Source organism: Eleginops maclovinus, chromosome 4, assembly GCF_036324505.1.
Source record: "Eleginops maclovinus isolate JMC-PN-2008 ecotype Puerto Natales chromosome 4, JC_Emac_rtc_rv5, whole genome shotgun sequence".
Taxonomy (NCBI): domain Eukaryota; kingdom Metazoa; phylum Chordata; class Actinopteri; order Perciformes; family Eleginopidae; genus Eleginops; species Eleginops maclovinus.
The window spans coordinates 11,615,968-11,638,624 of record NC_086352.1 but is presented as its reverse complement, the minus strand read 5'-3'; the positions used below and the strand labels follow the sequence as shown (position 1 = coordinate 11,638,624).

The window sequence follows — 22,657 nt, the reverse complement described above, 5'->3', positions numbered from 1 at the left end:
CTAAACAATTTAATCGAACATCCTAATATCACATCAGCAGATTTAATGTCATTATATCCGTCAAACAATTCCTTAGTTTGTATGTCTGTATTTAGATTGAGTTGATATTAAAAGGTTTCACACACAAGGCCATAACTTTCTGGATCTCTGCCTACTGGTGCTATTGGATTTATGTCCTAACTGTTTTACCTTCACTTGCAATAATGACCATTTTCTTTCCAGGTTCAACATGAAAGAAGCATCTATCAGGTGAAGAGGTGAACTGTAGCAGAAAACAGGCAGAACTGAGTGGAAATCGTGTGACAAACATCTCCTCATCTCTCCTCTCTCCATCAGCCAGCACCATGGCAAATGCTGAGTGAGTACAGCTCCTTTATTTCTTGTCTCACCCCATCCCCTCATCTTCCAAACCAGCATTTATTTTATTTTCACACATATGGCAACAATATGGTCAAAATGTAAACTATTAAAATATATGGTTAGAGTTGCAGAATGGTGAATATAGGGAGTGCTTCTAGGACATATCGTTAGGTTTCTTCTTCCTTTCACATTCAACTTCTAATTTTAAACGTGCTTCTTTATTTCTGTTCTCAACTCCTCTTTCTAACCCAGTCTACTCTTTTCCCGTCTTTCTGTGCCACCCCTTTCTACAATAATGACCTTTATTCACACAGACACTGCTACCGTTGAGGTGTCTCTGACCCTCGTCACTCTGAATGCTAAACACAGACGCACACTGAGATGCAGAAACACACTGCTCAATGCTGATTACAGAGCTTCCATTCTGCAGCCGCAAACACAGGTCACTATGTTAATCCCTCTGTAGAAGAACATGCAGTATATTTATTAATATAAATATTATCCTTGATTCTTACAAATGAACACATTTCTTCAACAACATCTCTCCTCTCCAAGTTCTCTCCAAGCTTTCCATTTTTAAATTGTGCTCTCAAAGTGCGTAGTGAGAACAGCTGATGCATTACAGAGGAACTTGCGTCTTATGTGTGAGAGAGTAAGTGTGAAAGAGGTAAAGGAGAACACTAGAAATCTGTATTCTTTGCTAGCTCATGATTATGCTGACGTAGCATGACTCTCATTTGTCCTAACTATCTCTGCATTTATTCTCTTGACCTAGATATATAGCCCTTAATCACTGCTCCATTTGTGCTTTTATAAGAGAAGCCGTTCTGCTCGTGGTCCCATACAGAGCTCATCTCAGCGGGTCTCAGTAGCAATGTCCTATCATGCTGTTTTTAAGGTGAAACCATCCTAAAACAGATGACTATAGCTATAACATTCACTTTAGACCGTGTAACACAAACTGCTTCCACTCTCTAAGACTGATGATCAGTTCAGTATGGTATAAAACAAAACAATACCAAATGAGATACCAGATGGTTGCATTTAATATGGTTATGTTTCATTCATACATGTAAAAGTCTTTCAAATCTAAAATGTAAATTGGAAGTAAGATGTTGGATATCTGTATTTGGGGAAAAGTACCATATCTCGATATGTGTTGATATCCGCAAATCTAGTTTTAAGAATGTAACTTTACATCATTGATGTATGGATTGAATTGCATTCTTGGGTAGATTTTCCCTTTTATATTTCTAAATGGTCCACCTTTCCAGTCTCGTTCATCTTTCTCCCCATGTCCCTGTTATCCCTGTTGTTTATTTACTCAATGCCACTGGGAGGGGGTAGAGGTTTGATGGCTTTGCCTCTTTTGTTCAGAGGGTAGCAGTTGACAAGCACCTGGGGTCCTCTGCCTGTTGAGATAAACATTTTTTACATGTGGCTTTATATTCTGTCTAATAGGCTGTTTCAAAACTGGTAAAATATATGTCGTTAATCAGCTATGGGTAATAACCTTTGTTGGATAGGAGGTCATCATGACATACTGTACAATATAGCTGGTCTGTTCTTAAAAAAGGAGCGATGGATTTTAAAACATTTGACCTGAACAAGTGTTAGAAATCTATATGTCAATCCGTGTGTCAACTTAAAGGGGTACTCCACTGATTTTACCCTTAGTTTAGTACATTTCTACTTAGTTCATATTTTAGTAATCTTTTATAGTATTTGATTTATCTTTACTGATTAAACATTCACAATTTATTAATAAAAACATCCTTTGCTACAAATTCTGTACAAGCTCAATATGCAACAGGCAACACCTAAAATATAAATGTGTAAAATATACTCCTACTCCTTTTATGCAAAATACAGTGCATAGAAACAGCTCAGTCAGTTTCACAAGTCCACTGGAATCTGCCTTTTCACTCATTTATTCTTTCAAGACCTGTATTCCCTTAAGTGTCTGCAGAAATTAAAATAATCTATTATTGGAAACTGACACAGTGTAAAAAGGTCCACGTACCTCTTCCCATTATGAAGCAAGCGTCTGTACATGTGCTCTCTTAGTCCTGCCCCACGAGGGTCTCTGCGTCTCCTGTGTCTTATACAGCTTGTATCTGTAAAGGTCGGATAAGAGACTGGTCACATTAAGGCCAGAACAACCCATTGTGCAGTCCACCAATTCATCATAGTTTAATCTGTAATATTATTAATGAGCTAATGTGCCTGGCAGACTTCATTAATATCCTCTGGCGTGGAAAAAAAAGTTTCTCTGCAAGGTAAATTGGGTATTCTAAGAAATTGCAAGAAGCAATCTGTAAATTCTGTAGAAGTGACAGGTGTTTTGTCCTATACAACATGAACATGGTGCTAAATACCAAGTGATGTTTTGCTTTAAAACGACTGGTGGGTGAGGTGTTTATTGACCAAAATGCATGTGGTAAAAAAGGTGAGGTGAAGAATTGTTTTCCTGCTGGTACCACTGTTTTAGCATGTTTTAATCTGGATGTCCCGTAGGTAAAGGTTCTCTTCTGCCTCATCTTCATCTTTTGATGTGAAATCCATTTTACGTTGCATGTGAGTCAGCAGCAAAGGCAAACATTACTCACTGTCTTTACTTTCCGAGCAGCAAGAAAAAGACCTTTCTGTGGTGTCACAACAAACACAAGTGTGGAATGTCTATGTGCTGTTGTTGCCGAGACACAATTATTAAATAGTTGTTGAATACTTTGCAGTGTGTGTTGTTCCTCCACCAGTGCACTTGCTTGTATTAGATGAGTCTTCAACACTAACACACAGTGATGTCCAGCTTCTCCAAAGTTTTCCTCAGCAGCTGTTGGGAGCAGAGAACACCTGCTTTGTGTTTCCATGCTCTGGCCAAGTTTTGGGTTGTGTTTTAGATCCTTAGGCGTTGTAGTCAGACAGCCTAATCTAACATGTGCGTGTTGATCTTGTGGTCCACTGAGTGTGGTTCGGGATGAAATGTGCCAGGTTGGAGATACATTGTCTTTACTTCAACATTAAGCCTTTAAGCTGTCATTGGGCTTTAGAAGAGGAATGATGAGCATCGTAACACCCATGTTTGATGTTTTGTGTGGAAATAATGGCTTGCAGTTTTAGGGTTCATTTTCTTTATAGATGCATATATTTAAACTATGTCAAAACAAGAAAGCTAAAAATGTCAGATTTTCATCAAATCCACATATATCCATTTCATGGCACCATTTTCGACTGTACCAGCCTACCTGAAAAACACAAATCAAGTACCTAATGTACCCAAACACTGTGTTACTGCTAATGCGACTGCTATGAAGTCAATCTCATTCCAAGAATAGTAGATCCTGTTTTCATGATGCAGAGTGTGGGTGGAATTTAGGATTTATGAACTGTGTCCAATTTGATTTTAAACAGGATATTAATGTACTAAGTTCATTTCAAAGAACCCCTATTATGCTTTTGGGGGTTTTCCTATTCCTGTAGTGTGTTGTATAGGTTTTTGTGCATATAAATGGTCTGCAAAGGCTAAAATTCCTGTGTTCCCACACCCCCCCTGCCTGAAACACCTGCATTGGAATCCTTGATTTACTTCCGTAGCATAAGGACATCACTATGTACACTGCTGTTCTACTGGCTAGAGCTCCAACACAATCAGAGCAGACTGGCTCTGTTTCTGGTCCTAACATAACACTTTAGGGGCATTTTATGGCTTTTACTTGTTAGCGAATAGTACATACATGATCCATAAACAAGATACATGGTTTGGTCTTCCCTAATGTAATGCTAACATGTTAATCTTTTTCTAACATTTGTTTTTGCTAACATTTGCTAATAAGCAAACAAGGCCAGAGTATGTCTTTTCTTTTCACCAGCACTGCTTGTATGTCTGTCTTATTAATAAGCACAGAGGTCACATGGGCCATGAGAGAGACACCTCCATGTGACGGAGGAAGCACGTTCTTCAGCTCCACTGGCTCCCAGTTACTTACATGACCTTCTGCTTTGGTGCTGCTTAGTAAAGTCCCTTGAGCAACTTTTGTCACAAAATGACCTTTCCTACCTGGCCCACAACTCTACAGTCCACAATGTGCTTTTATCTGCCACCCCCAGGGAGTCCTGCTCCCCTGAATATCACTTCTCTCCTGTGGGTGCTCTTCTGCAATTGCAGTCCTTTTAGTCTTTCCATGAAATAATGTTTTTGAGAATGTTGCAATTGCCACTTTCTGTGAGAAAAGAACATCGGGGATACTCAGAAAGGTCAGTATTTGCTAAGAAGCGAAAAAATAAAGAATTTGTATTTGTTCTTGGATAGAAAAAGGCAGGTTTGTCTTTTACATCATCATTGTTGGGATTATAGTCATTATTATGTTCCTTAATAAGTACTAAGAACAATATTATTGCGTCTTAACATGTGTCCGCCAAACAGCACAATTTTCACGCAAGTCGTTCTTAAAAAACATGATTCTTTTTACTTTATTGTTAATTTTATTATCAATATCACGTCTTGATTCAGAAGGGACTTTGAAACCAAGTGGGATTTTTTAGATTTCCATGCAACATTAAAGTAACTTTGCAAAAATAAAAAGCAAGGATGAGTGTCAGACTAGCAAAGCAGACATTCACTGAATTATCACAGATATCTCAAAATGCATGCATAACCCTATTGCTTCACATCCATGTGCTGGGTCTGCAGCTTCTGCTGATATCTTAACTGGCAGCAGGCAGTGCAGCAGGTACATTACTGTAAGCTGTGAGCCTGCGGGCTGTGGACAGCTTGAGTCTGTCATGAGTGGTTATATGTACGGTCCTGATTGTTCTGGAAGAGAGCCAACCTGCTGCTGCGCTGTAGATGAGAGGTGGTATGGATGAGATGTTGTGTGTAGGAGAAGTGTGGAGAGCCCAAAATCTATCAGGCCAACCCGCTGTGGTGTAATACTGCGTATCTAGAGTAGGAATTTGCCAAGGAAAATAAGTGTAAAGGTATTTGACATAGAGGCACATACAAATACTTGCAGAACATCAACGTACTTGTAAACCCTGACACTTTTCACTGGGACACATGAAAACACAAGCATCCCCTTGCTCAGTCCTTTTTTAGTGTGTGACTGGTTGCATAACTAGTAGGCATAGTGATTTTGCACTGCAAGCCAGTCAATGCATATTTTAAATAAAAAAATAGCTGGTAGGCTCTAAAGATGAAATATTTAAGAGGAATTTGCATTTAAAGCCCCCCAAATGAAATGTATTGATACAACCTTAAATATAACATTTTAAAATAAATTCTGTGGTTCCAAACTTTTAGAGTAGCCTGTTGCTCAGAAATACTTCACCACTGAGCCGAGCACATCTCATACCTGCAGGAAAATCACAGACAAAACAAAAATCTCTCAACTCTTTATTACATTTGGTGAAAAGCTGTACATTTATGAATTAACACAATGTGAAAAGGCTTATTAAACACTTTCTGCATCAATTCATCTCCTGTAAAACCTGCCAAAGAAAGGCCACCTCCTATCAAAGATATGTTGAGCTTTTTTAGTGTGAGGATACAAAGCTAACTCATTATGTCCTCTTTGAAGTATTTTAACTGTATTTTTGACAGGCTTTCTCAAGCATACAGATGTTCTTACATCTTTTGTTCTGCAGTGTTATTCTCTCATTGTGTTTCTTATTTCATCTATTGAGTATGCACATATTTATTATACCTATACACCACTCAAATTATACCACTTTCTGAACAACCAAAAAGAAGCTGCTGCACACAGAAAAAGTGATATTCAGTTTTTTGTTTCTGTCATATCTGTTTTCTTGACTCATATAATAAATATGGTATTGTACATGAGTCAACAGCATCACAGCCTCTGGTGAATATGTTTTTGACAATATAGAGTATGCATTTTCTTAGAAGTGTAAGGCCCTCTTGCCAAGGGAAATAATCCCTATAAATTGGGATGAGGGCAGCAACTCTCCAGACTACACTGCAATAATCCTTCTTCTTGAAAACAGAGGGTTTTTATTAATAAAACAATCTAAGGAACATGCTGTCGTATGCTATACATGCAGTGATTATATACTACTCTGGTGATCTGCACCTCTATTTTAAAAAGAAGCTCTCATTCTTAACTCACATCACCCAAATCATAGTCTGTGAAGTATTGCAGCAGTTGTTTTCTATCTTAAATAACCTGTGTGTTGTAACTTTCTTTCAATCTGCTTCAACTACGTCAACTAATGTTTTAGTCGATTTGCTCAAAAGTGAAAACTTAATCATAAATAACTAGATAGGTCTGGACTGTTCATACAGAATTTCCACAGGACAACGAGTACGTACAGATAGAGATCTTTGCAAGCGATGTGCACATGCTTACTCACCTAAAACAGTTTGTGAGGATACACCTGCCTACAATGGCTGTGACTCCATATTTTGGATAATGTGTTCAGTGGATATGGTGCGCTAACCTAACTACAGCTGGTGCCTTTTTTTTCCTATATTTATGCTCTGTTGGTTTTCATCTCACAAACTCTCCGTTTGTTCACTGTTTGGTTTAATGGGTCGCAGCGGCTCTGCTTTATTATTACTTCAGGTTACATTTACAATAAATAGTCTTTTTATACCTTTTACTGCTGGTTTGGGTCATTATGTGAGCCGGTTGGATTGGTTTAGCGCATCTTTTGTAGCTTTGCATAGCTTTTTTAATAAAACATACCAAACAGATATACACATCATACGTTTTTCAATAGATATTTTATATTTGACTGGTAAGGTCACAGAGTCATGAGTTAGGATCAGATCATCCTTGGTGGCTTTGTGGAAGTCTCCATGATTCCTATAACAGACCGTCCTAACACACACTCAAACACACACACACACACACACACACACACACACACACACACACACACACACACACACACACACACACACACACACACACACAAAAACACTGAGGTTACTCTAGATCGCATCAAAGGTCCTTCAGCGTTGAGATTATCTCTGTATATTTTAATAAATAGTGGTTTTGTGTGTGTGTGTTTGGGGGTTATCTGTTATCCGCCTGCATATCTATATTCCCTGTCCTGTCCGTTTACCTGTCTGTCCTTTCCTAAAGGTATGCCTGTCCATCAGATAGCGTGATTTTCTCTCCGAATATTTCAGGGCACTCATTGCTCTTTGTCACGACAGTTTGAAAATGACTGTAAGAGAAGAAAGGAGAGGAAGTGAAGAATTTTAAAACGCAAAGTGTATGAGTATGTCAAAAGGCTGCTGGGAAAACCTTTGGTAGCAACCTTTAGTGCAATCACTACAGGTATTCTTTGGGAGTGCCTTAACCATGAGGTAAATATATTAGGAAAAAATGAAAGCTCTACACAATAATCCATGGTTTTCGTTTTTCGCTTAAAAGTGTCCTCTGGTTTTGTATTTTTTATCTGTGATAAGAAAAATAAGCACTTTCTCTTCCCTTTACTACTTTGTTTCCTCTTTCCAATAACCTTTTCACCTCTACTTTCTTTTTCACTTTGCCCAATGTATGGTCAATCTTATTTCCTAATTTCTCGTTCATTATTTTTTTATTTAGTGACCTCCGCTTTTCTCTTCCAGTCCTGACCCATTGTGCACATCTTAACCCCCTTGTTTATCTTTCCATCGCAACCATATTTCTTATCAATCTTCTCAGTTTTGTTGTTCACAGGTCCATTTTATTATTACCCGCCCCTGTTGTTCTTGTATAACCCTTGATATCCATCTCCCTTTACTCCCTCTTCTGCTCTACTTTCCCATGCCCATTCACCCTTTTCCTGACTTCCTTTGACGTTTGAATAAGAGTGGGGATCCACTCAGCTGACAAAGAGAGAGGCGATGACGTCACAACAGACATGATACACCAGCATCTGCTCTGGTCTAAAAATACACACCACAGGGCGCACACACACACAGTCAGTCTGCAGCTGCACTCAGCATTTGTTTCCACCTCCACGCTCCACTGAGATGGCCCATCTTTTAAACAACTGGGGCTTGTGGGCACGCCGGGTTACGTGATGCTGGCCAACAACTGAGTCTTGATGTGTTTGGATATTAAGGTTTAAGGGCTCCGGGGGATTTAGTGTGTGGGGTGGAGGTTTGCTGGTACAAACACAAAGAAACGTTGCCATAGTAATTAGATTAACGCCCAACATTTACTGCATGAAAGAATTAAACCATTCTAGGTGAAATATCTACTGTGAAATTGTTTGAAACCCTGATTGTGAATTCAAGATCATTACTTAATACATAACGAATATTGGCAAAAATGCCTTGACTTTAAGAGATTAAAATAGAACTTAAACATCTGTTTTATTTTTGACTGTTTATAGACCAATATACTGTGAAACCGTCTGTGTTGTAGAAACCAGATGCAAGTAGTTTTTATTTTAAGAAAATTCTACAAAAACAAAGGTTAAAGCACCTTGTTCTATATTACATATATTCCTCAAAGGATGTAATGTACTATCACTTCAAGTTTTATTTCAGTCACTTTTGTTAGGTGTATAAACTAAATGTTATCTCATTTTAAATGTGATTGAAATCACCTTTCACAGAGCAAAACAATGCAAAATTTGATACATGTTGTCTATATTTTACCCCACGTTTACTTTGATTACAATCATGTGAAAGAGTATCCATGTGCTACTATAATAAAATTATCCTACGTCATAGCTAGCTAACATTAGCTTGCTAGCTAACGTTAGCTTGCTAGCTGAGGACAAGATTTTGCCACAAGTAAGTATCTTTGTTAGGTTTGTTGTTCATTAAATACACACACACACACACACACACACACACACACACACACACACACACACACACACACACACACACACACACACACACACACACACACACACACACACACACACACCCATCAGGAATCACTGTCTTTGCAGGCACATACTGTACCTGCATCTCCTCTGGTCCTCATCAAAAGAGGATTGTGAGAGTCTTCAGGAACTCCCTGGTGCTGAGTGGGTGTTTGTGTGTAACCTTCTCTGACCCTGCTGACTCGCCGAGGCCATCACTGTAAATAAGAATGTGTTTTTAGTGAAGTTGCTGGGCAGAATAATTACTCTTTTTTTATCTGCACTGCTTTTGTGCTCATAAGTATACGCTTCTTCAACACAACCTTTTCTGTCCTTATCTTCTGCTCTGTTATCCAGGCTATATTTGCTACTTTAAGATAATTATGAATGTCACAACTTTGGTTTTGATATCAATTCTAAACCCATTGTAATGTGTGATGTGATATCTCTGAATTTATCAGAGAATCGTGTGTTTTTTGTTTGAAGTAATGTATGCCTTTTTCTCTTCTCTGTCTCCTCTTTCTGCTTGCATGTTTGTGTGTATTTCCTCTTCGTGTTGCTGGTGTTGGCATGTGACTAGGGAAATGGAGCAGGCAGGTCTTTCGGAGTTGGAGATCATCTCGCAGCCTGTGGAGGATGAGAACCAGTATCTGGCTCCTCCAGTCCAGCTGGTGAGTTTTGGCTACAGAGATCTGCCCCTGGCGGCTCTGGACCTCTCGCTGGCTGGCTCTCAGCTCCTCTCCAATGCCGATGACGATGAAAACAGGGAAGGGTGAGTGAAGCTATGTTGTAAAGTGAGCATTGTTCAATCTGACAGATACATTTGGTTTTGTTTGTTTTTAATAAGACTTGGCAATGGCGAGTGACAGACGTGATCATTTGTTGGTTTCAAACAGCTTTTTCACAGTGGCGATGATTTGCTTCTGTGAGCTGTTTGGCAACAGAGAGGTGTGAGTGACACACTGGTGGTTTATTTTTTCGACTGTAGGTGACTTTTCTATTATCATTTGGAACAGGAACAGACACACTGTCAGTGTTTGTGCCAACAGACGGCTGCATCTTATGAGCATTGATTTGTTTGAGGAAATTTAAAACACCTGACTTCCAAACACAACTAGACATCACTTCAGAAATTACGCCCTGAGCTTATCATATTTTTAATTTGCTAGGAAACTTGACCAGGTTTAGGTCGCTGATTAGATTTTGATATAGCACCCCTGCACTACTCTTGTATCAAATGATTCCCTATCTATTCTTGATATTCACTTTTACTCCATTATCTTACAGCTGATTTCACATCCAATTGTTTACCATTTAGAAAAATGTCTTCGTAAGAGCTTTCAATCAGCGTCAAATTGTTTTCCATCTTTTTCAAAGTGCACAGCAAAGAGTTGGGGCACATATCAGAGATATTATCATATGGGAATACTTTTATAAACAAAAAAAAGATGATGGGTGTTTACAAATCTCGTGAAGTGTGATGACTTGCAGAGTTTGTCTTTTTCAGTGTAGTTGTTTATATGGTAACTTTCAATCAAAGGATTTTCCTTTTTTACACATGTTAACATTAAATTCATCAGGAGCCATCTGTTCAATTCAACTTCAAAATGTCGTTTGTATTACGAAAACAAATAATTAAACAGCATCTATTTGATTAATTTAACATAAAGCAATTACAAGTACAAACTCAAAATCCCTAGTGTGACGAGTACAGTGACATGTCTCATAAATCTCCCAAAACACGAGACAAAGTCAAATGCAAATGTATTTAAAATGCAAGATAACTGCTGCATCATCTGATTCAAAAATGACTTCTTTCCTTTTGTGTGCGGCTGTTGTGGGAAATTTGAATACACTTACGTCAAAGATTGTTGTTAAAGAGTAATTACTTACATGCATAATATAAATAATGTGGGTTGAAAAAAACTTGCTGATATAAATTAGTATTCAGAGCTGGTCATCATCGCCCTGAGGTGATTACACTGTTCCAAACATCAGACATAAGAGCCGGGGACAGCAGCTGTAAGCACCTCATTCTCACTGGTCCTATATTAATATACAGCTCTCCAAGGATGACATAGAAGATCTAATTAATGCAAAACAAACTTTACCGTTCTTCCTGCTGTCAGCGGCATATGATAGCATATATCTGAAGTGAAAACATACTGAGGGAAGATCATATCCACCATGGATATTTATCTAACATTACCTTTGACAATTACGGAGTTCTGCATGTCTGACCTCACATGTTGCACCTTGTTTTGATAACTTCCGCTACAGTATAAGCCGATCCAGGATAGACGAAGTTTGTGCCAAATATAGATTGTTGGAGTCCATGTCCGAACTCTAATGACATTATCTTTGTGACAAACAATATCATCTTGGTTTCTTCTGGACACTTAACAATGTGACAGACATTGGAATGGACATTTACACAGGCAGAGGGGCCAGTGTTTCAGTAGCTTCACTTGGGACTTAAAGTCACATTTAATTTAAAGCGTTTACCACTGAATGATCGTGGTCAAAATAATGACTGACAATGTTACTACTACGTTTCTTTGTTAACTGTTTTTATTGTTGGTTTTGTCTGTTTTTTTGCAAAGGAATTAGTCTCACTGAAATAAATAAATCGATTTGATTGATTATTTTGGAGGCACTCGATAATTTACACAATAGGTGTTTTTTTTTACAAGATTTTAATATTTAGTTTTATAAACTGATATTGAAATGATCAATATTTATATAACAAAATATTATTTAGAGTTATATTCTAAAATTCCTTGTTTGCAATACTGCTGTATTTGTATTTTGCTCTATGGACTGCAATCCAAAATGATTGTTAATTGCAAATATGTAGTGATTTACTGCCACTTATCAAATTACAATACTTACACCTTTTATATGTATTATGTAAGAGCTCCTTCCTCTCTCCCTCCCTCTCCCTCTCTCTCTTTTTCTCTCTCTCTCTCTCTCTCTCTCTCTCTCTCTCTCACACACACACACACGCCCCATCACACTTGCTTAAATGCCACATAGTATGCATGATTATCATCCATCATGTATTAAGCCTCCCTCCCCAAGTCCTTGACTTGCTGTCCCCATTGCTCAGTTTTACATCCATTTATCATTAAATGACAACCTCTGGGTTTTCCAGCGTCCATAAGTTAACCGAGATCAATTCATCATTTCAGACAAAATATCCACCCTCTCCCCCCTGCCTGCCAATAGAGACCTTTATTATAAGTGACATTTTGCAGCACAGTAGCCGATAATATCATGCTTTTAACATCTTAAGGCCTTTTGTTCAGTCTAACTATACATAATGTCACTTGCTGGAACTCTGTTTGTCTGGCGAGGGATTTTTTAGATGAACCTCCACTGCACCATGCACATGGATATCAAAATTTAAACAACAGTCCTTAAAATTTGAGTTTGAGAACAAAAGCCTATAAGGTGGAATTTAAGGCTAAGAAAAGGAAAACAACATTTTAGTCAACAGCAGGTTAAACTCAAACCTGCTGTCCTTGGACATGGCCTTGATTTTTCCACTTTAACACGACTCTGTGACATTTTTGTATGGCATATGGATATGAGATCACATCACAGCTGTCCATTTGATTAGTCACAACATTAACATATTTTTTTCCCCCTGTGCAAAACCTGCTCACTGACCAGTCTTTTCATTCTGGACCGCAACTCTGACTCAAACCTGGCTCTTAGCACAACTTCTCACCAGGATGCACATAAACACCATAAGCTGTAGTACGTGATCCAACACACACACGCCAAATCCATACACACTACCTTATCCAAGCTCTCCGTTTGACACCAAATCAGATCTCACTCCATTGGTTTCCATCAGTTAGCCAGTCATGGCCAGAAACAGATGGATATCACAGACGCACCGTCAACAGTGGGCGGTGCCGACACTCACACTGCGCTCACACTGCGCTTGTGTCATGGCCAGTACAACGTTCATGTGTCCTATTTCGTATCAGGGTCAGTGAAAGCATGTATTTCCATCCCTATTCATTATAGATAGACGTGCGTATGTTTACTGTGATTGTCCTTGTAGTCTTGGGCCGGTGTTGTTAGCAAACATTTGGTGTACGCCGATGAATTATGCATGCAGCATTTCCTATCGTTGCTCAACTTGTGAAATACCTGTAAGGATGCTTTAGCAGAGAGCTTACCAATAACTGGGTCACAGGCCCGCTGTTGTTGACTAATCACAAAACTAGCAACCAATATGTTCAAATTAGCTTGGGTGCGAGGGCAGAGACTAAAGTTCTTGCTCCTGGTCCCAAGGCAGAAAACTGTAAGATCCCGTGCTGTAAGAAGCTCTAACAACAGATTAACCAGTCACTGCGGTGAAGGTTATTTTACCAGTGAGCCCAATTTACTCAAACTGTGCTTAGTGCGATGGGGTCACTATTTCATATTCAAGTCATTAGTGCGAAATGTCTGCCTATAAAAATGCTGCCAGTGGGAGTTGTAAAAGTCATCATTCTTTCGTTTAGCTTTAATGAAATTCCATTTAAATCCACTGGGCATGAGCTCCAGTAATGTGTGTGCTACATCTCAACTCTCCATTAAACGCTTTACTAATCCCTCACATTAATCAGTATAACCCATACATTTTAATATGTGATAATAGAGGTTAAATATCAAGAACTCCTGTTTATAGGTCTCACCTCACATCAGGTGTTCTTGAGATATTTAACAGAATACAGTGAAGATGTGAGAATCAGCACTGAAAGAGGAAAACTGTGAAGTGTAAAGGAAGAGGTCTCCTTTTGACATTAAGGCCACGTCATTAAAATCAGTAAGATGTAGCGAGAGAGCGTCTCAATGAATGTGTCAGTCAGCCTGTCGCTGTACCATTCTGAGGATTTCAGCACCCCTGGGCTTTCAGTGATTACGCCTTTGCCTCCATCTGCTCATTACCGTAATCGATCTACCTTTCAAACAGACAGCAGCCATTAGCTTCCTTAAATGGCATTCACGATCACCACGCCCGTGCACCATCATCATGTTTTATGACATGCTCCTGAAGCAATGGACGTGTTCCTCAAGTCAGCGCTTTGACATCATGAGTTGACTTTGTTGGGTCATAACAGTATGTAAGCACCATCACACCCATATGTGTTTGCTTTCAAAATGCAGATAGGAAAAGCTGCAGTGCATCTCGCATAGAGAAGTATTGCTAGACCCACCTATAGGGAAATGGGGCAAGGAAATGAACCTTTTTTATGGGCATGTGGAATGATGAAGTGAAGTTAAAAGAAGGCAAGACAGTACCAATGGGAAAGCAATCCACCGACATGAAAATGAAAATGTATGTAGGGAGAGGAATCTGTTAGCTGCTCCACTGACTCTACCTGGGAAAGTGGATTGCCCCACCACTGCCACCACCACACGTCAACCCCTCCACCCGAGCCTGCATTAGCTGGCTCATTGGCTTCCTGAGATAGTGAAGGAGCATCGTGAAAAAAAGCTGTGCATTGGAAATGTTTAGGCATGCTCTGTAGTGATGTTTCCCAAAACGAGATTGCGCTTCTGAAAGTGAAAATGTCACAACCACAGTGGAGGTGTTTCATCAACATGGTGACGGCTCATTGGGTGAGGGGTGGAAGTTATTCCCACTTGCAGTTTGGAAAATGCATCGCTGTCAGCAAAACTTTCTTCATCTGGAAAGTGGGAGTAAATGAGAAATATGCAAACTAAACAGATATATCTTCTGTTGCAGGGTGTTAAAAGTTTACGTCAAATTTAATGTACCAGCTCGTAGCGTAAATCAAAGTTATTGAACTATTCCGTTTTTTTGACGATTCCCTGAAATTGAAACTGCTGAAAAAAAATCACATTTACGTGTAAGAGACACTCGCAGGTTTTGTTCTCACAGGTTTACAGATTAGATGCTGAATGAACAGAGCCTTGTTTTATTATGGTTTGCCAATACTGTATGGTTGCGGTGTGTTTCATAGCAGGAAGCAAGCAGAGGGGATTAATCAAGAGAAAAGGCTCCTGTGTCAAGCTGCCACCGGGTGATGAAGCACCTACTGTCAGCCATGTTTGCATATCATAGCCTGTAGCATTGTGAAGGTGGAGCTGACCTTACTGCTATCTCTCGTATAGTACGCGGTCCTCCCTTCACATGACGGCAAAACAGTCACTCACACACAACCCCTCCCCTCTCTCACACACACACACGTCTTTGTGCATGCATGAACAGAAACACAGCACATAGAGTATTTATACACAAAGACAAATAGAGAGGAGGAACAATGCCAGGCCCGAGAAGCGTTCTCACTGCACTACATAGTGCTGGTTAATCTAATCCTCTGTAATCATGGTTCACTTCATATTCCAGTTTATACTGCGCTGTCACATCTCATTAGGAACAATAGTGCTCCTTCATTGATGCTTCTGCACAGGCTCTTCTTTCTCACTCTTTCAGCACCCTTTTAACATATTTCCTGGTTTTTATTTGGCTTTTCCTCCTATTCCCAATATTTCTTACTCTTTTCTTTTCATTGTCTCTTCTTGTTCTGCTGTTGATAACACACAAAGTTAGCTTTTCCATACTGAAAGCCAAAGTGAGCTGTAACTAAACTTAACGCCAAGAAGCAGCCCTTATCACTGTAAATCATGCTGCACACTCTTGTCAGCACATCACACCGACCAAATCCACCAGAGGCGCCTTCACAAGCCTAAAGGAGCTTTTTTGTTAACAGTCCTGTGGTGAGGGTAAATAAAGGTGGACAGGTTGGAGATTTCCAGCACCGTTTACTGTATTATTGCCTAACACTGTGTTCCTATCAGGAGAGACGTGGGCGACATTGTGGGAGGTGTTTTTTCTACCTAGCATCAGGGGGCAGTTGCAGTGTTAGCAGTTTTGGCGTCATGGTAAGTGGAGTGTAGTTATTAATAGAGTTGGGCCCATCCATCTTCCTGTCTAGGAAAATGCTTGGAGGACCAAGGTGGCGTGGGCTTGTGTTCAGCACTTTCATGGCCGCCCACTCTCTTCCTAGTCATCAAGCTGCTTTTGTTTGTTTGCTCACTTTTTTTTAGGTTGAAGGGTTCTTTTGGTGCATTTCAGCTAGTATCTGTGTAGGCTGTTGCTGGTGTGTGTGACTTTTAAATTGGGGAAAAAATGCTGGGTGTAACAAAGGATTTCAGAGAGGGAGTTTTGAAGGGCCTTATCTGCCGCTTGCATTGATGAACTCGCTAAAAATAGTCCCATGACCTTAAATAGAGTTTGACACTATAAAAACATCTAGTTTGCAGGATCTGGTTGGAGCAAATGTTTTTTAAGAAGATGAATTAGGACTCATTCCTATAAAAATGAAAAGTAGATTTGAGTCATGACCGAACATGCCTTTAGGCAACACTATGCAAAGCCATGTAGACCTCGCTGAGTAATGTGACAATGACAGGATACCTAAAAAACTAGGCTTTACTTTAACCCTGTTTACACGACAACAGAACATTAAATAAAATATATCCATAAATGTAAACTCCCAGCTACCGTGAAATATCACTTAAATATCCCTTTAAAGTAGCAAGGCACCTGACACTCCACAAGCTGCTGCAATACCTATTCAGCAGCTGAAAATACCATGCGGCCAACTTCTGCGGAATGATACGCTCATAAAAGGTGTAGAAAAGGTCAGTTTGATGCTGACGGTGTGATAAGGGATAAGGGGAACTACCTGGATTTATTATTGTTTGAAGGCAAGGTAAAACACCTGGATAAAAGCCTGCAGTCAAGAGATATCTCAAGATTCAAGTTAAGCCAGAGCACAAACCTCCCCCCTCTGCAGTTACGAGTGCGCACCTGAGCGGCGGAATGATGTCACCTCCCATCCCAGTGATGGGTGTGTGGCTGCCAGACGCAGAGACAGAAGCATATGTTGCTGATACGGCTGTTCCAAATGTGCAAAGAAGAAGTCCAGGGTGAAGCACCAACACCAGATGGTTCATCTAAATTTGTGGTGAGCAAGGAGGGGAAGGAGGAAAAAACAAGTGCTCCTACCCTCTGCCTCCCACCAGCTTTAGGCCAAAGGTCCAAATGTTCCATTTTGGAAAAAATGACTAAGTCATTTGCAATGCTCAGAAAGTGATTTAGGATGAAAATAAACACGGACCGTTGCAGATAATCACAACCATTTCTAGTAAATGTTGCTGTGGGCATAGCTCTAGGACTTTGAAAGTATTTTGTCACATTTTTAACCAAAACATATTTGTGCAATCATTTTCTGTGGGTCCATCACTGCACTTTACACGATGCAACTTTGTTATAAAGGGGGGGGGGGGGGGAGTCAAATGTCGAAGTCCTGCTTTCTGAAATAATGGATTCCCTCAAGAGTCTCACCTGGTCGAGACAATTTGGCCTGATTTAATTAGAGAGCACAGGAAGTTGCCCGAGACAGCAACCGGGGAGTGACTGGCCTCCCTGTTATCTCCCAGGCGTCTTAATTCCTCTGCCACAGGGATGGCTGCTGGCCCGCGTAGTGAAGGAGCTAAATGTTCATCGTTTGTCAAGTCGATGTTTTCTGTCTGACTTAAAGATAAATGGACATGGATAAACATTCAATGACACAGATATTCTAAATGATAAAATACTGCGTTTAAGTTGGGGTTTTACACATGTATACATTTACCTCCAACCCTACTTTTCTTTTTATAATACGTCAATGGTGAAGCAGCCCATCCGACATAAAACAAAAAACAGACATTACAATTATTTGATTGAAATAAGTTTCACTATCACTAGTTATTATATTAGTTATTAGAGTTATTATATACAATATTCTGAAAATATATGGTACTTCGGATGCCAAAATCCACAAACAAAGATGCAGTTAAATATAATGTACCATTAGCAAATTGTTTTATGTTTGCAATTAAATTCTAACCCCATATGTTTTTCCTGAACCCCAGTTTTAGTAATTAAGAAGGTCAGTTAACAATAATACTTGAAAATATATCAGAATATTTTGATATACCAGAATATTTTGACATGAACTATAATGAGCCTCACACACTGTACACATTGTTATTATATAAACCATGTTAATTGAGCACTGCTGCCTCTGTTCAAGATAGGGCTATTTAAGTGTCTAGTTTAACATGTAATTTGTCTTTGTTGTCTATCAAGTGAAAAAAGGTGTTTTATTTTATTTGCTGCATGCTACATGAGCTCCACAATGGCTTCTTATACAGATGAACTGACCTCTGTCACTTCAGCTGAAATCTGTAACTAACTGCAGTAGAGTATACAGATTCAATCTGCCTCTCATTGGCTGAACACATATGAATGCACACATAGAATACATGCACAGAATACAAAATAAAGCCACACAAACACACACGTGAACACACTGACCTTCCTGTCCCCTTGTTACATACAAATGAGTCTCCCCCCAGTGTTCCCACAGGGCTGCGAGGAAAAGCTGAACACCAGTTGCCCTTGTTCATTGAGTCGAGGAACCGCTCACAGTAAACCTCAGCCTCCATCTGCAGGTTAAATATAATCTCGATCATGGTGTTCATGTAGAAATATATGTAACATCCAATGTGATCCCTTTCAGCATGAGGTGAAATTCTATATATGCCAAATAGCAAGAAAAAAAAAGGCCCTTAAGTGTTTTTGTGTCTTTTTCTAAATGTTTTATGTCCCTTTTATTTATTTTTTTTGGTGATGTGTCATCCATATTTGTAGTTTTTTATTGGTGCTTATGATCTGGCACCCTACCTTTGTAGTACACAGTACACAGAAACAGTACAGTATAAGTTGTTGTTGCTAGCATGACTTGGAGTGAAACTAATAAGCTGTTATGTGACTGTTATGTAACTGTTGCTCATAAAAAATCACTTGTCTATTAAACAATTTCTTTGCCTGATAATAATGTAAGAAAGTAAACACTGCAGTAATAATTAACGTTGTTGTTTTTTAAGCTTTAGCTTAAGTACATTTTTCCCAAAGACAAAAGCTACTCTATCTCTGAGTCTGTGCCTCAGAGATTTATATCTTGACTCCGGGGTCAGTCATTTATTCCTTTGGTTCTGTTTGCACTGAAATTTCTGCAGGAGTTTTAAGGCTTACCTTTTCTCTGCTGATGTGTTGTGAACTTGTGATCAATGATGCACAGGCATTGGTAATGGGGAACCTTTCAAATGTAAAATTAATTACCTGCAATCTGACAGCATCAGGGAAACTCAGCATGTATTTTATGCTTAGTTGGTACTCCCCTTTTGCCATGCTTGCCTTAGCATGAAGCATTGTGTTTATGAGTGTGTGCATTGGTTGCTGAAATGCCGAGCCTGCTGGAGACATTTGTTTTCTAGGAGAGGATAGGATGCTGTTTGTCTGGTGTCTGCTTTGTCAGGTGAGACTGAATTTGCCATCTGCAGGCAGCTCTGAAGAGAAACTCGCACTCCTTCTTTCAGGAGGAAGAGGGTCCTCATGCACCTGTCTCTTCTCTTATTTCCTGCTAAAACCAAAATTCATGAGTACAGAAGTGCTTCTTGACGGCATGTTTTTTGTTGGCGGCACGATTTCAAATGGACAAACTCTGTCTGGCTGGCTGTAGGAGGTTATGGTTTGGCAATAATACCAATGAACAAAGATGGTTTACCACCAGTCATAAAATAAATAAATACATCAGAGGATCAATGATTTATACCCTCAATCAAGATGTTTATTTTCTATATTGTGTAAAGTACTCCTCATGTATGCAAGGATTCTTTGTTTTGTTTGGTAATTTAAGGAGTCTGCACTGTCAGGTCAATGTGGAGTAACTTCACATACATCATTTTCTTACATACAATACATTGACGGATGCCCTGAGGTTATTCTTTGCATTTCTGTTTCTGCTGATGTGTGAGTAACGTAAGAAAACTTTAACGTTGAGATAGTACTTCAAGATTTACTGTGAGCTTTCGAGTCACTTTCTGATCTCTAGTGCTCAGACATTGCCTATGCTGTTGTTCAATCCAACAGAACGAAATACCTTAACAAATAGCTAAGCAGTAATACTGTATATATTCCACACACATTCATTGTTTCCACAGGATACAGATCTTATCATCAGTCTTTTTTCTAATGCTTTTTGTTTATTTGTTTTCTATTTACAGAGGGAAGCCAGCCAATGGCCCATTAGCCTAGATTAGCTTAGCATAAAAACTAGCACAGCAGCAGCAGCAGCAGCAGCAGCTAGCCTTGGTCTGTAACTTGCTTACAAACATTTTACATCAAAAGTAGTATTTCCCTTTCGTTTTTTATTCACTGATATTTATTATAATTTGCTGCAAAATGACGTAATCCTAGAACAATAGCCTGAGGAGACTGTACCCTTATAAAGTGAGCTTTCGAGTCACTTTCTGATCTCTAGTGCTCAGACATTGCCTATGCTGTTGTTCAATCCAACAGAACGAAATACCTTAACAAATAGCTAAGCAGTAATACTGTATATATTCCACACACATTCATTGTTTCCACAGGATACAGATCTTATCATCAGTCTTTTTTCTAATGCTTTTTGTTTATTTGTTTTCTATTTACAGAGGGAAGCCTCTCAAAATGTCATTGTAACCAAGTATAATGACAATACAGATCATTCTATTCTCTTCTATAATATAATATAATATTGGGTTTCATCCTTCTCTCTTTTTCAGTGTGGGTGTAAATGAGTTTCATCCACTGGGGTCACATTTCTTGAAAAGCAACACATCTTAAAAAGTGTTGAGACAATCTCACTAAATTCAAAATCACACCCCTCATTCCAAGAATAGCTGTCATCACCATTTTCAAAGCACCCCAGGTGATTAACCAATAATAGAGTCAAAGAGTCGCGAGTAAAACATTTTTTTTTTTTTTCAAAATATCCATTACACGCAATCCACAACCCTCAATTGAATTTTAGCTTGGAAGGAATTAAACGTTTCTTCCTGACCTGGACAAAAGACGAGATTGTTTCATCTGTTTTTAAAAAATCTTTCAAGGGTTGCACCAGTAAATGTTTAGACTGCTAAATGTAATGAATAAGTGTACACTGCTGGGGAGCTTTAGTATTTGAAATAAAATCACATAACTTACAGTGTGCTACAGTGATTTATCCACTGGCTGTCCGGGGCTGCTATTTGTGAAGCTTACAGGGGTTTTTTTCAGTGTCTGAGTAGGGTTTCTCCAGGTGATTCCAGTAATCCAGAAACTATAAGATAAGGGAACTACTAGTACAACTCAGAGTCTGGACTATATAAGAAAAATAGATTTCCTAGAAGCTTTATCATCTTAAACAGGCATCAAAACACCAACATTTGACCCTTAAAGAGCCACACATCTCTACAGCTCTTAATAATATTGCATAAACTGCCCAGAACATATGGAATGGATCTTATTTACACAATTTTAACTCAAGGACTTTTTGTATTGGATTAAATTGTTATTTACTGGAAGAATTAATAAATGTTTAAGCAATCTAACCTGCCCCTCTGCTATGGAGTACTTTATCTGATGAGACCATCAGGTGCTGTGAGTCTGACAGTCCCAGTGTTTGGTGGCTCACTCCACTTGCCGGTATCGATTACTTTCCCTGATTTAATCTCCCTCTGTTTCCCTGTCCAGCTCCACTCAATCTCGCCTGCAGTGGGAAACAGTGACAGCTATATCAACCTGCTCAACACTATCAGGCAGCAGAAAGGAAGTAGAGAAAGAAGTAGCGGACAGAAATAGGGAGAAATTGAAGTAGAAAACGGGGAAAACGCGAAAGCAGGAGGAATAAAAACACAAAAAAGAACTCCATGTTTTTGTCAAAAAGTCTGTATTTGTACATTGTTTTTTTGAATGTGAAAATCCATGAAACAAAAGCATGTTTGAAAGCTTGCAGTTTGAGCAGCGACCTTGTCCGATGTATGTGCTTAGTGACTGGGGCCAGGTGGTTCTGTCAGGCTGTCAGCGCTGAGCGGGTCAGAGAAACAACATTTGCTCCTGTTATGTTGCTTTAATAAGACTCATTAATATACTGCAAGTGACACCAGCAGCGTCTGACTGCGTCCCCTAGTTTTGGCATGACATGAAGTTATTCATTGAATTTTGCTTATTCGACTTCTACGTAAAAAAGCTGAGTCTTTGCACTGCAGGTGAACTCGCATATCTCGCTCATGTGTGGGTGTGATTGTGTGTCAGGATTGTGCCTTGTGCGGTGTAGTTAGCTTGTTAAAAAACATGCTTTCAATGGACATGTTGTAACGCGATGGTTTATTGCCTTGTTGACTCATTGTAATATATTTCAGGTTATATTTGATGGCCAGGATTTTGCTTTCAGATGTGTTATGAAAGACACTGTTTAACAAATATTGTGCTTTAAGGGACAGTTTTTGGGAGGGAAATCACTTGTTCCTTTTATCCCAAAGACAGACAATAATTGTACAAGTCTGTATGGACTAAAAATCAGTGGCA

General features: G+C 39.2%; 1 protein-coding gene across 1 annotated transcript in view; it reads left to right on the top strand.

Annotated features, from left to right (window-relative positions):
* Positions 1–22,657, top strand: part of LOC134863477 (transmembrane protein 266-like) — a 41,663-nt gene that overhangs the window by 1,237 nt on the left and 17,769 nt on the right. Inside the window, 2 exon segments of the mRNA XM_063882015.1 lie at positions 223–358; positions 9,773–9,964. Coding sequence (XP_063738085.1) covers positions 345–358; positions 9,773–9,964 — 206 coding nt within the window. The 5' untranslated portion in view covers positions 223–344.